Raw genomic sequence first — 14,315 nt, 5'->3', positions numbered from 1 at the left:
GCACCCATTTTCTGCATGCTTTCACAGAACATATGAACTATTCTTTGAGTTTTTTTATAACTTTATTATTTGCAGTCTGTTGCTAAAGACAGTTTTATGCTATATGGTTTTTCATGTGTTTATAATATATGTATATCATACCTAACATCCTGATTTTGTCCACCCTAACTTTTTACGTAACGTTTTATGTAACAGTTCTTTTTAAATGGAGACCAATCTGAATCATAAAGTAATGGTTTTTCTATGGCAGTGATCAATAGCAGCTCATACACATTATCAAATTGCTGCCTGTATGCCAACCAGAAGTCTTTTATGTACTAGTTAAACACTGTATTATTCTTTTTTCAGCAATAAGGAAAGAGCCTCCTCTATATGGTAGGTTTCTGATAAACCTTGTACAGACTGAATTTTATTTAAACATATTTAATTTTGGTTATCAGATTTTTTCAGTATTTTAGGAATGAGGTGGTTTTGTTCATGGAGAAAAAACATCTTGTATAGGTGTGGTTGTTTTTCCATGTTTTGTTTATTTATATATATATATATATATATATATATGTTATAGGCCCACTGTATGTGTGTGTATGTATGCATATATATACATACACACATACATATATATATATATATATATATATATATATATATATATATAGTCAGCCACCAATTGTGCAAGTTCTTCCACTTAATAAGATGAGAGAGGCACCTGTAATTTTCATCATAGGTATACTTCAACTATGGGAAACTAAATATGAAAAAATATATAAAATAAAAAAAGTATGTGGTCACCTACAAATAAGCAAGATTTCTGGCTCTCACAGACATGTAACTACCTCTTCAAGAGTCTCCTCTGTCGTCCACTCGTTACCTGTATTAATGGCATGGTATTAATGACAGGTGTCTTTATACATCAGTATAAAGACACCTGTCCACAACCTTAAACAGTCACACTCCAAACTCCACTATGGCCAAGACCAAAGAGCTGTCAAAGGACATCAGAAACAAAATTGTAGACCTGCACCAGGCTGGGAAGACTGAATCTGCAATAGGTACGCAGCTTGGTGTAAAGAAATCAACTGTGGGAGCAATTATTAGAAAATGGAAGACGTACAAGACCACTGATAATCTTCCTCGATCACCCCATGGGGTCAAAAAGATCACAAGAATTGTGAGCAAAAATCCCAGAACCACACTGGGGGGATCTAGTGAATGACCTGCAGAGAGCTCTGACCAAACTAACAAAGGCTACCATCAGTAACAAACTGCGCCACCAGGGACTCAAATCCTGCAGTGCCAGACGTGTCCCCCTGCTTAAGCCAGTACATGTCCAGGCCCATCTGAAGTTTGCTAGAGAGCATTTGGATGATCTAGAAGAGGGTTGGGAGAATGTCATATGGTCAGATGAAACCAAAATAGAACTTTGTGTATGGAGGAGAAAGAAAGCTGAGTTGCATTTAAAGAACACCCTACTGTGAAGCATGGAGGTGGAAACATCATGCTTTGGGGCTGTTTTTCTGCAAAGGGACCAGGACGACTGATCCGTGTGAAGGAAAGAATGAATGGGGCCATGTATCGTGAGATTTTGAGTGAGAACCTCAGCAAGGGCATTGAAGATGAAACATGACTGGGTCTTTCAGCATGAAAATGATCCCAAACACACCACCCGGGCAACGAAGGAGTGGCTTTGTAAGAAGCAATACAAGGTCCTGGAGTGGCCTAGCCAGTCTCTAGATCTTAACCCCATAGAAAACTTTTGGAGGGAGTTGATAGTCTGTGTTGCCCAGCAACAGTTCCAAAACATCACTGCTCTAGCGAAGATCTGCATGAAGAAATGGGCCAAAATACCAGCAACAGTGTGTGAAAACCTTGTGAAGACTTACAGAAAACTTTTGACCTCTGTCATTGCCAACAAAGGGTATATAACGAAGTATTTAGATGAAATTTTGTTATTGACCAAATACTTATTTTTCCACCATAATTTGCAAACAATTTTTTTTTAAATCCTACAATGTGATTTTCTGGGTTTTCTTTTTCTTATTTTTTCCTCTCATAGTTGAGGTATACCTATGATGAAAATTACAGGCCTCTCTCATCTTTTTAAGTGGGAGAACTTGAACAATTGGTGGCTGACTAAATACTTTTTTGCCCCACTGTATATCACTGTAATCATCAGTCACCACATGCAAACAGGTACACTAAATATTTTATGCATCTCATTTCCTATTCACACTTAAACATCATCTAATTGAGGTCTCAGTGAATGTGTAAGCTCTGTCATATTTTCACAACTACTGGTTTTACTGTAGGCTAGTTCCATTGAACATCCCAAAAAAAGTCCCTTGTTACACAGAGAAGATCCTTTTCCTGGTCGAAATGAATGGTGACCCATGTTATTTCTTTTTTTCTTTTTGCTTTTATACTTCATTCTCAGATTATGACTATATCTCTCTTCACGGAGGTGATGACAACTCCAGCCCTTCTGATTTTGACAAATCATGCACAATTCCACGTAACAGTGAGCTGAGCCTGAACTACCGTAAGCTGTTCCAGAGCAAGAGACCTGCATCTACTGTAAGCCTGCTGACTGAGCCCGAGTCACTACTGCTACATCAGCATCACACAGCCACCATCAGGCGTAAACCATCCAGCAAAGCCAACCTTCGACGTGGTACCATCAGTGGAGGCGTGCCAATCCCCATCTCCACACCGCAGGTAATCACTAAGTGGTAATAATTAAATATTCTGATTCTGTTAGATATGATCGCTAAATGAATTTTTTTATTGTTTAAACAATTTTGTGTAATGAAAAAAAATTCCGAAAACATTTTCACATTGACCTCTCTTGTTAGGTGCCGCTAAAACCAGCTACATCCCACACTGGTTTGGCCCAAAGCTGTAGTGAGAATGAGGGAGTGTGCCTACAATTGCCCCCTGAAGCTGTTCGACACTCCAGCTCTAATTTGGCACCCGCTAAACACACACCCTCCACCACCACTCATAATATGAGTACAATGCCCACCCCATACTATGCAATGTTCCCTGGGCAGCCACCGGTAGGTGTCACAGAGCAGATTTACCAAACTGGCAAGCAACATCAAAGGCAGTTTCAACACCACACTGACAATCATCCACAGTACAACCAAAAACAAAGGCCGTGCCACCAAGAGTACAACAAGCAGCAACACCCAGTACAATATCAACAATACAATCAAGCACAATGGGAGCCACCACAATACATCCATGCACAACACCAGCACCCACATCAACATGACCACAAACAACACAATCAGCAACAAGTTCTGACCATAAAATCTCAGCATTCACAGCTTCCCAAACAACATAATCCAATCCAGCAGTATGAACAACAGCAGTATCAACTACCTCAGCAGAATGCTGCACTACAACGCTGGTCATCTGTTCCAGGTCCAGACACTGCAAATTATTCAGATGATACAAATGATTCCAATCAACTCCCAAGTGGTGGCAATGATATGCTAAGTATGATCCGCAGGGGGGTGAAACTTCGACGCACACTTACAAATGATCGCTCAGCACCTCTCATCACCACCAACTATCTTAACTAAAGATTATTCTGCATGCATAAGGCTATTACCTTTTTTTTTTTTTTTACTTTTTCCCCATTTTTATAAGGGTTAGCCAGTCTAACTTTTCTACATAATGACTTTGTCACATTACTTAATTATAATTATGTCTTTGGAGCACCGGTGTGTCCATATGAATGTCGGGTTTCATATGCTAAATTTTATTATATTGGTACCTATTTAGAGAAAAAATATTTTAGATCAAATAAAATTTTATTAATTTGTATACTTTTTAAGTTTGAATGAACCTTGACAGCTCCACTGCCTTTATTTGTCTGAAATCTGAATAAAATAAGTGAATTAGTTGTGTACAAATATAATGATCAAGTATTGTAGGGGGAATGTGGCCAATTTTTTATTGCTTGTAATTAATTAATGTGGCTATATATAAACCTGTTTTGATTTTGAAGTTGTTTGTAAATATATGACTGCTGTTCACCAAAGCTTTGAAAAGTTAGGCTGTTCCAAACACCTGGTATTTTTAAAGAAGGGATACAATATGGCAAGAAACGTTACTGAAATTGCAATTTCAGTCATTTCTACTTTATTGGTAGGTGTGACCTAGAGAATCTTTGTCAGACTAATAACAAAACTCTGTATCTTCTTCATTTTTTAAATATTATTATTTAAGTAGGTTTTTTTTCTGTAATGCTTTCTTAAACTTTTTCCTGCTTATTTTTTAAACAGCATTCAGGATTATGATGATATAATTTTAAGTTTGTGAATTAAATTGTACACTGCCAACTGTTAGATGTGATTTTGTCTTTAAGCAATATACTGTACATTTTTACATATTCTTAAACGTCACAAGTAATTGTGTAGATTTTTATAGGTGGTGATTGTTAAAATGGCTTTTTTTTGCATCTTCTGTACTTTTGAAACAAAAAAAAGAAATGAGTCTTAAAGAAGCTTGCTGTTTTGAGTAGTTCAGGCCACTTGTTGCCCCTTATCATATGTCATGGAGTCATAATTTCTTTACCTTATACTGTATGAGAGGTTGCTTTTTTTCCCTTGCAGTTTGCAAATGCATTTGATAGGTTTAGATATGCTACATTATGCTGAGATAAATAACTTACCTATACAGTTGTGTTTTTCTTTAACTTGCCCATGACGTTTGAAATGAAAGCTTTGCTGTTTATTGTAAAGAAATGTTTTATGTATTTTAAAATTTATCCTTCAAAGTGACTTTTTATCCTAATTGTGATGCTTTTCTTTAAGAAGTATCTTAAAGAAAGAAGACCTTTCGTTTTTCTTTGGTCAGGCTGGTTGATTTGTAGTTTTACTTGTTTTTCCTGTCCTGTGTAAAAGCTAATGTAAAAGCTAATGCTGGTCATGGGCTTTTGGACAATAAGCATATTGCCTTTGTTCTAACCTTAAATGATCTGCCAGCTTTTTTAGTCTAAGAAATGGGAACATTTTGTGTAGTGATAAAGCACTTTTGAAAAATCTGGTCCAAAAAGCGGCTATCTACAGGCCTCAGCCTAGTTTTAATTTACTAATATATTACATCTTACACACCTTAAATTTACACAGTAGAATTTTGTAGAAGCTGTGTAGTTTTACTGGATACTATAAATAAACACAGAACTAAATTATTCTAATAAAAGACATATGCCATGCCTTAATGTCTACTTTAATATGGAAGACATTTTTCATGAAACACAAGTGTTCATATTCTTATATAAGAGCTTTTTTTTTTTTCTTTGCAGGTAATATTTAAATTATTAAATTTGAACACAATGTTACACATTCATTGTAACTTGAGCTAAACTTTTGTAATTCAAGCAATTCATACAAGTTCTATCAGAGCTTTGATTTTACCTTTTTTGTTTGTATATTGACCTTGTTTTTTAAAAATATTGATGCTTGGAAAAATTCGCCCAGCAACATTCTTTTTGCTAATTATGTAATTTAAAACCATAATCTATCACTGTAAAAAATAATGTAATGAGATCTAATGAGATTTAAACGAAGATTGTGTCTAAACGTTTTTTCTTTTTTAAGCATCGTAGTGTGTTTATAGTGCAGAATATTTTGCTGCTTTATATGAAATAATTAATGGTTAGACTGCCCTGAAGGCAAATTGTAATGTTTAGAAACAGGGAAAATGTTTTAAATCAGATGGCTTAAACCTTTGTCAGTTGTCTTCATATTTGTCTTAAATTGGTTACAAAATTTACTAAGCAAGGTTCTAGTTGGCTATGATTTAGGCAGGTTCACAGCCTCAAAAGGCTGTCATGCTGCTGTGAATTTTATGTTGTTGTTTTTTTTTTTTTTGGGGGGGGGGGGGGGGGGTGGTACCTTTGCGCTTTACTAAATTAAATAGTAAGTGAACAAGGACAATTACAGTAAAGATGTGATAAGCCTGAACCTCTGGCTCTTGAGAGCTATGGGTGGGAGGCCGGGGAGGGAGATGGCTGCAGGTGAATTACACATTGCTCAGACTACTGTAATTGTTTTTTATTGCTCTTTGCAAGTGCCACCCTAAGCAGTTATGGAAGCGCTAGTTAAAGGGAGAATATTTGCCATTAATGGGGCAGACACAGCAAACAAAAGGTCATGCCCAATCACTCCAAGGGCAAACAGCATGATTGATAAAGCTGAAGGCAGAGGTATCATATTATGAAACATTTGTTGAGAAAATGTTTAAGCAAGAGAACATTGTACAAGACATGGAATAGTTGCATTACTAGCGATTAAAATGGCTTAATGAAAATAGATGCTAGTCCTTTAATCTTGTATAATTTATAATATAATTAGCATTAGAGTAATGTCAAGAACCCTGAAGAAGGCTTGTTAATTCTAATCCACAGTACGTAGTGTTAGTAGTGTAGCAATCTTAATTTGCAAAAAGTATTATGTCAATTAATACAACACTGATAACAATGAAGACCTTTTAAACTCATTCAAATCAAGGTTTGAACTGTTCTCTATGTCAGAAGCTGTTGTGTCTTTTACTCACCTTTAGCTTATGATTGACCTACAGTATAGCTTTCATATTCATAAAAACTGTTTTGCTGTCATTCTTTTGCTGTGGAGTTAACGTTATAAGTTATATTAAATATTGCAGAGGGCCTCAGCTCAGAAATTAATTCCATATGACAGAAATGCTAATGACAGATGCAGGAATTTCCAGCATACTATATTATACTCCAACATATTGTTTATGGTAACCACAATATAAATTTCCAGTCAGACCACCAGAGTGAAAACACTAGCCCACGCCGGCAACTTAGATAAACGGAGCTGCGTGTGCGTGTGCGCACGTGTGTTTGTGGGTGCAAATAACAGAGGTGGCAAGTGTATGATTCTAAGTTCCTATTATAAGGTAGTGTGTAGGTTGCTAAACAATGGCATTTCCTCTTGTGTCGATTGAATTCATAAGTTAATATAATGTTTTTAGGACAGGTAATATTACATTTTGCTGACAGATTTAAATTGCTAGAAACATAACACTGACATCGCAAATTAGAATGGAAATAAACAATAAGCAGAATCTAGAAAATTGTATTGAATAGACTTTTTGGATGATGCATGAATGGGATTATACTGGGAAAAAAAATCTCTTTAATGTGCAGTTTAATTTATTCACATTTTATACTTGTTATTTATAAATGGCCAAAAATTCATATAAACGAGCACACTGTGTCTATTCTGGAGTACAAAAACACATTTTTATAAATATACTTAAAAAGTAAACTGGATATCATTTGATTACTTAGTCATCTGGCAGGCAGTCTATTAGAGGTGCAATAAAATAATTTAATGACAACAAGGATCAGAACTCAATTGCTTAACTATTTACTTAGTTTCTTTATTGAAACAAAACAGGAATAAGACAAATTATGCTAACAGAAAGTAAATGCCATAACATTTGAGAAAACAACAAATGAAAATGTAATGGACTGCCTGCAAAAAAATATATATATATATATTTTATAAATCTATATATATATATTTTTTTATTTAGTTTTAATTACAGCACATAACATGGTAACCAGTACATGTTTGTAATGATTCCTTGGGCTTTAAAACGTGGCCAAAAGTTTTGAGAATTACATAAATATATATATTTATATATATTATATTTCAGTACATCCCAGAAACAACTGAAACAACTAAAACAAAGATCTAAAAGCAGTTTAGCAGCAAACTTTATGAAAACTAATATTTGTGTCACTCTCAAAACTTTATAAGACTATAATAACTGTAAAAATAAGTGTATTTTTCACAGCTTCCCGAAAAACTGGACAGTTAAATGATGAAAAAAAGAGAAAATGGTCATTCTCCTCTAACTTCACTTGGAGAACTGATAGGTGTAAACTCTAGAGACTGGGAGGTGGAAAAAAATTAAAAGTGCAAAATCAATCAATCCTATGTTTTATTTATCATGGCCAATTGCCCCATGTGTGTGTGATGTGCTGGGTGGTTGAGAGGATGACTCTGGTAGCTATGCTGGTGCCCTCAATTTTGACAAATGGACTGTGTTTAATAATTTTGGTCATATCATAATATGAATTTTTACAGTAGTTATAGTTGCACTAATAAGATTATTGACTCTGTACTCACCCTTCCTCTGCACAATATAACTGATACTGTGCACTGATATGTGCACAGTAAGAAATGTCACAAATTAACTCGTGACAGGTCATATCTATGAATTGAAAAGCATTTCAGGTGACTACAGTACCTGATGAATCTGATGAGAGAGTGTCATGAGTGACATCGTAGACATACTGAGTACAGAAACTGATAGACTATGTCTAGTGATGGATCTCCCCTGGAGGGCACTGTGTACCCATGGACTACTTTGTGTTTTGTGGGTTTTATGACTTTACTGTTTTTATTTTGTGCCTCACTGCCTCATCCTGCTCACATTTTGTTATTATTGTATTTTACATTCTAGTCCCTGACACTTGTTCTTGTTCTTTTTCTACTTTCACTACTTTGATTTCTTGCTCTGTTTTTATCTGTTTGTCTCCTGGTTGTTTTGTTTCAACCCCCCCTCATAATGTCCACCCAGTCCACTGATAATGTTATTATTGGTTAACATCAAGTGTATTCATTATGTATATTTTACCTATAGACAGTGATACATAGAAACCTTATACTACATGATTTTAGTGTACACCATTAACAAAAAAATGGCCTTGGCATTCAAGTACTTTTAGAAAACACTGTAATTGCTGACAATGTACAGTATGTTATGATTAATACATTTCAAGACTTGAACACTGCTCTAAGATGATCTTTTGAATGATCAAATAATCAAATATTAAAGTCGTACCAACCATTGCTTTTTATTTATTTATTTATTTTTAGCAAAACAACAAGGTTAAAGTTTGAAATACACACAAATCTCTGAAAAGCTGTCTTGTGGCAGTGTCTTTTGCGACAAAGGAATGCCTGTTGTGAATTGATTTCTTTAAATAATTCTCTCGGGCTATATAAACACCTGTTAATCCCCCCACACACATTCCTTTTCATCTGTTCTTGTAAAAGGGGGGAGGTTTCTTCATGACTCTACTGATGTTGTGGTATTACTCAGAAGTTGTGGGTTTCTTTTCTCACCCTACAGAATGCAAATCCACCTTCTGTTCTCATAAACAAAATTCATCACACAGTCATTCATTCAGCTTCTACATAAAGTGAAAAAAGCCAAAGACTATAATGAAACTAACCTTAAAAAAAAACTATAAGAAAATTTTAGCTGATACTTTCTGTAATTTTTTGTATCACATTTAAGGGTACACTGAAGTCGGTCAGCAGTTGGTTCCAAACCAAGCAAATGGAACATTATTGTTAAAATATGCTAGTTTTTTGACTCCTTAAATATTAAGTAAGAAAAGTTCTACAGATTCAAGATCAAATGACTATTCTAAAAAATGGCATATAGCAAAACAGAACTCAATAAGATGCAAATAAGATGCTGATATTGTAAAAGCATAATACTGTTCAGGAGGAAACAGTTATTTTGTGCATTTCACTCATAAGGGGATGTCCCCTGGAGTTTCCTCTGTGCAAAGGGTGGTTTTTTTCACAAAAATTTACAGAGTAGAAAAAATTATGTACAAAATCATCTGACAACACAGGTGTGGATTTCCCTGATGCAAAAGAGTTCTGTAAGTGAGGTGTATATTTTTGTCCTGTGGGTTTTTTATTGCACAAATCCTTTGGTACCATTAGGAGACTCCTTCCATGTCGAGCAATAAAAACTCATCTAGCTCTATTGATGTTGTATAGTGAAATAAAGATACAGTCCCTTTAGGATCAAATTAGACAAAGCCACATAACATCTGTTAGCTAATATTTGGGTCACTTGTTGTTATTAAAACCAGCAATGAACCATCTAAATATTTTAAAATATATTATATGATATAATATTTAATAATCATTGCATAACATACAAAATATACAATGTACCAATTTTTGTATTAGACAATTGGTGTGTGACAAGAATCCACCAGGATGTGCAACATTTGCATCATCTACATTTAAACAGTGTGCAATTGTTCATAAAATAATCTATAGATCGATCTGGTTATGAAAGTTACACTTTGGAAGACTAGCTTTGTAGATGGCGGTGGTGTAGTGGTTAGCACAGTTGCCTTGCACCTCCAGGGTCCGGGTTCGATTCCTGGCCAGGCTCCATTCTCATCTTTGTGTGCATGGAGTTTGTGTGTTCTCCACGTGCTTGGTGGGTTTCCTCCGGGTTCTCCGGTTTCCTCCCACGGTCCAAAGACATGCAGGTTAGGCTAATTGGTGTTCCCAAATTGCCTGTTTGTGTGTGTGAGTGTGCGTATGTGTGTGCCCTGTGATGGATTGGCACCCTGTCCGGGGTGTACCCCGCCTCGTGCCCTAAGCCTTCTGGGATAGGCTCCAGGGGCCTGATGTATAAACGTTACGTACGCCTAAAATGGGCATAGAAATATGCATACGCATTTTTCCACGCACATATCGGGATTTATAAAAAATAAACTTGGCGTAAATAAGTGCGCACCGTAAGGATGCTCTTGACCGTGCGTACGCACTCTTTTAAAAGAGTATGTGTTTTGGCGATACCAACTGGCCCAAATAGCAATAACTATTTAAAATAGTCATCACCCAATTAATCAAATTGCATCAACCTGAATTATCATTATCAGCATTCTTAACCAAGTGCAAATACTTTGAATTTACTTTTTTTTAATGAATGGGCTATAAAAAGGTATGTGCGTATATAACATATCATCATAATGGATGCTCTAGCGCTGTTAGAAGACCTTGCTAATGACGCTCTACGGAGGCAGCGTGTTTTCAGAGACCGTGAAGATTTCCTTGCTCATGATGATGATTGGCTCATGAGCCGATTTCGATTTCCAAGAGCCATTCTCTTGGAATTGTGTTCTGAATTACGGCCAGTATTGGAAAGACCCTCGCGGAGAAACCGCGCTGTGTGTTCAAGTACAAGTGGTGTTGTCTTTTTAAGTTATTTTTTATTTGCATATGAATAAACAGGAAAATCGACTGTTTTAATAAACGTATCTTAAGGACAGCTGCATCTATTGCTAGATTTGTCACTTGGATATTTTAGGACTTTCCACTTCCGCGGAATTTGAATTGGTTGATTTAAATTATCCACAATAAAAAAGCAGAATTTTAAACAGACAAAAACTTATATAATGTGTAGATAAATTAATTACTTACCATCGTCACCGCAAATCACATCCGTATCACTTTGGAATTCTGGAAGAACTCCACTTAATCCTGTTTCCCCTATAATCGCGCCCACCCTTGCATCAAAGGCTGAGAGGTCAGTGATTCCTTGACCACCACCAGTTGTTACAACACTGCGCCTGTGTGCACATATTCTTTTTTTTAACGACTACTTTTAAGTCTGACCATTTTTTTTTTGGTCTCTTGGACTGTGCGAGGCACCGATGTAACAGCATTGACTGCTTCTGTTATACTTGCTCCCATTCTACCATCTTTCTTTTATTTGAAATGCCCTCAGAGAGCCCACCAAATAAAACTTTTTTTCGGCCCTCCACCTCAGACAGCAGTACCTCCATCTCGCAGTCGGTGAAGTTTCTTTTTTTTTGCTTTTCGTTTCTGTTTTTCCATTTTTAGCCAACAGATCAATGACAATTATCGGTCGTATTAATATGCAGGGAGATCATACATATTCAAAATAGGCGGTCTTAACCTCCAAATATGGTTATTTCAGGAGGAGATTGGGGTAAGCTGTAAGCACGTGCTCCTGCGCACAATATTCAGATAATTGTGATTTATAAAGCGAACCTTGCGCAGGTTCTGGCGTACGTACGGTTTTATAAATCTGAAAACTTTTGTGCGTCCGCACATTTTAAGGATGAAATCTACGCAAAGTTTTATACATGAGGCCCCAGGCCCCCGCGACCCTGAATACAGAATAAAGCGGTACAGAACACGAGTTAAAGTAAAGATAAGATAGATTTGTAGATTTTTATTTGGTTAAAATTACAGGGACTAAACTTTGTGGAATTCTTTTTTTTTTTTTTTTTAGTTTTCTAGTTAATTGTTTTAGATAGATAGAGAGAAAGGCAGGTAGAAAGGCAGGTAGAAAGACAGGAGGGCGGACAGACGGACAAAAAAAGACATACAGTAATAAAACAGTTAGTTCCAACTGAGCAATCTAATTGGATAAGAGGCATTCCACATGTGGTAATGATACATGGATTGAACAATTTTGAATATTCAGTTGACTACTCGATCCATCTCTGGCAGTTTTCCACAAGCATTTCCTGGCATACAACATTCATTCCTTCCGGAAGGACATCCAATTATATGGACAGTGGTTGTATACCTTTCACCACCATGAGGTAAAGAATTTTCCTATAGGGTTGAGGAATGGCGAATTAGTGGGGAGGAAAAGGAAAATCTTTCTTAGATACAATTATGATTGTTAGCGTCTTGCCCTCTTTTCTCATCTAGGACAAGCCCTCCACAAGGGATATGTTGAGGTGCTCTTAAAGATTGTAGGCATTTGCATCAACTTACTGAGAGGTAACCATTGGCTACTAAAGCCAAAAGTTATTTGCTGGCCTGCTAATGTGAACTGGAGTAACATCCAATTCTTAATCCGTAGGGTATAATATGATGTATTCTTTCCACAAGATTTAGGAGTGTGTTTGTGATTTTTTGTCCACTATTCTAGAAACGCATTTGTGAAGTCAGATACCGATGTTGGGCGAGAAGGCCTGGCTTGAAACCTCCATTCTAAATCAAAGGTGTTTAACCCAAACGTGTACCATCCAGTTGAGGTCAGGACTCAACCTTATATAAATATTATATTATATGCATTATTACTATAAATGTACAACACACACAACCATATTGTGAAAAGTATTCAGGACAACAGTCGTGCACTCCACAAATCGTTGTGCACTCCATAAATCTCGTATAAAAAGTCCTAGCTTAAAAAGTCCTAGTTGGGAGTCCTAGACTAAAAGTGATTTAGGAAACTTCTCAGAGCAACTCTGAGTAAGGAAAGAACAAAAACCTCAATCTTAGTGAGGAGGTGTGGTTGACCCCGTTGCTGGGGATGATATGCAGCAATTCAAGGACTGTGATTGATTGATAAAAAATCTGTAAAGGTCTTAAAATGCGCTCTTTGAGAAAAGAGAATATAGGATAATAGAACAGACAGTGAAATTATAATGTTTGTATATAAAGAAATTGTATAATCATGACTACAGGCTTCTTTATGCAAAGTTTCTGTTATAGGCTAAATATCTTAAAGTGACAAGAAGAAAGCCACTGTTGAAAGAAGGCCATAAGAAGTAATTTTTGCATTTTGTGACAAGCAAACGTGGAACAAAACGGGGGCAGAGCAAACATGCTCTGGTCAGATGAGACCAAAGTCTGAAATTGTTGTTAACAAAAATCCATAAAAAGCCAGTTGATTAACGATAGCATAAAAACAAAATTTTTTAATTTTTTTTCTAAACAGCAAAAATGATTTGTGATCGGTGGCACCTGAGCCATCATGTTGCAATTTTTCCTTTCAAAAGATGGTAGCAGCAAATTGCTTTAAGACATCTGAAATGCTAAAATCCTGCACATAAAAGTCGAGAGATTCACATCCAACATCAGATAGGGGAAAAAGTGTATCTCTATTGCTTTGATCATAGCATGGTTGCTGATGCTAGAAGGGTTTAACACACAGTATAAATGCAGATCAATTCCTGCTTTCTGTTTCACCCAGATGAGGATGGGTTCCCTGTTGAGTCTGGTTCCTCTCAAGGTTTCTTCCTATTGCCATCTCAGGGAGTTTTTCATTGCCACTGTCGCCCGCGGCTTGCTCACCAGGGACAATCTGTACATTCCATAGACTTAAATAATTATTTTGATTGTGTAAAGCTGCTTTGCGACAATGACAATTGTTAAAAGCGCTATACAAATAAAATTTAATTAATTGAATTGAAATGAAACTGAAACACTACCGAACCATTCTGGAGGACCATGTGCACCCAATGGTTTAAACATTGTATCCTGAAGGCGGTGCCGTGTATCAGGATGATAATGCACCAATACACACAGCAAGACTGGTGACAGAGTGATTTAATGAACATGGAAGTGAAGTTGAACATCTCCCATGGCCTGCACAGTCACCCGATTTAAATATTATTGAGTCACTTTGGGTTGTTTTGGAGGAGCAAGTCAGGAAACATTTTTCTCCACCAGCATCACATA

General features: G+C 36.3%; 1 protein-coding gene across 2 annotated transcripts in view; it reads left to right on the top strand.

Moving 5' to 3' along the window:
- mtss1 (MTSS I-BAR domain containing 1) overlaps window positions 1-5,221 on the top strand; it is a 43,158-nt gene extending 37,937 nt beyond the window's left edge. The window contains exons 14-16 of one of the 2 annotated variants that reach the window (XM_053498759.1): window positions 349-375; window positions 2,432-2,712; window positions 2,850-5,221. In XM_053498759.1, the coding sequence (XP_053354734.1) occupies window positions 349-375; window positions 2,432-2,712; window positions 2,850-3,584 (1,043 nt within the window). In that variant the 3' untranslated portion in view covers window positions 3,585-5,221. The remainder of the gene's footprint in view (window positions 1-348; window positions 376-2,431; window positions 2,713-2,849) is intronic. The other variant, XM_053498760.1, reaches the window with a different exon arrangement.
- Window positions 5,222-14,315: the final 9,094 nt, after the last annotated feature.

Source organism: Clarias gariepinus, chromosome 6 (assembly GCF_024256425.1).
Source record: "Clarias gariepinus isolate MV-2021 ecotype Netherlands chromosome 6, CGAR_prim_01v2, whole genome shotgun sequence".
NCBI classification, from domain to species: Eukaryota; Metazoa; Chordata; class Actinopteri; order Siluriformes; family Clariidae; genus Clarias; species Clarias gariepinus.
Note: the sequence above shows the minus strand (reverse complement) of the source record. Positions and strands in the feature narration are given on the sequence as shown.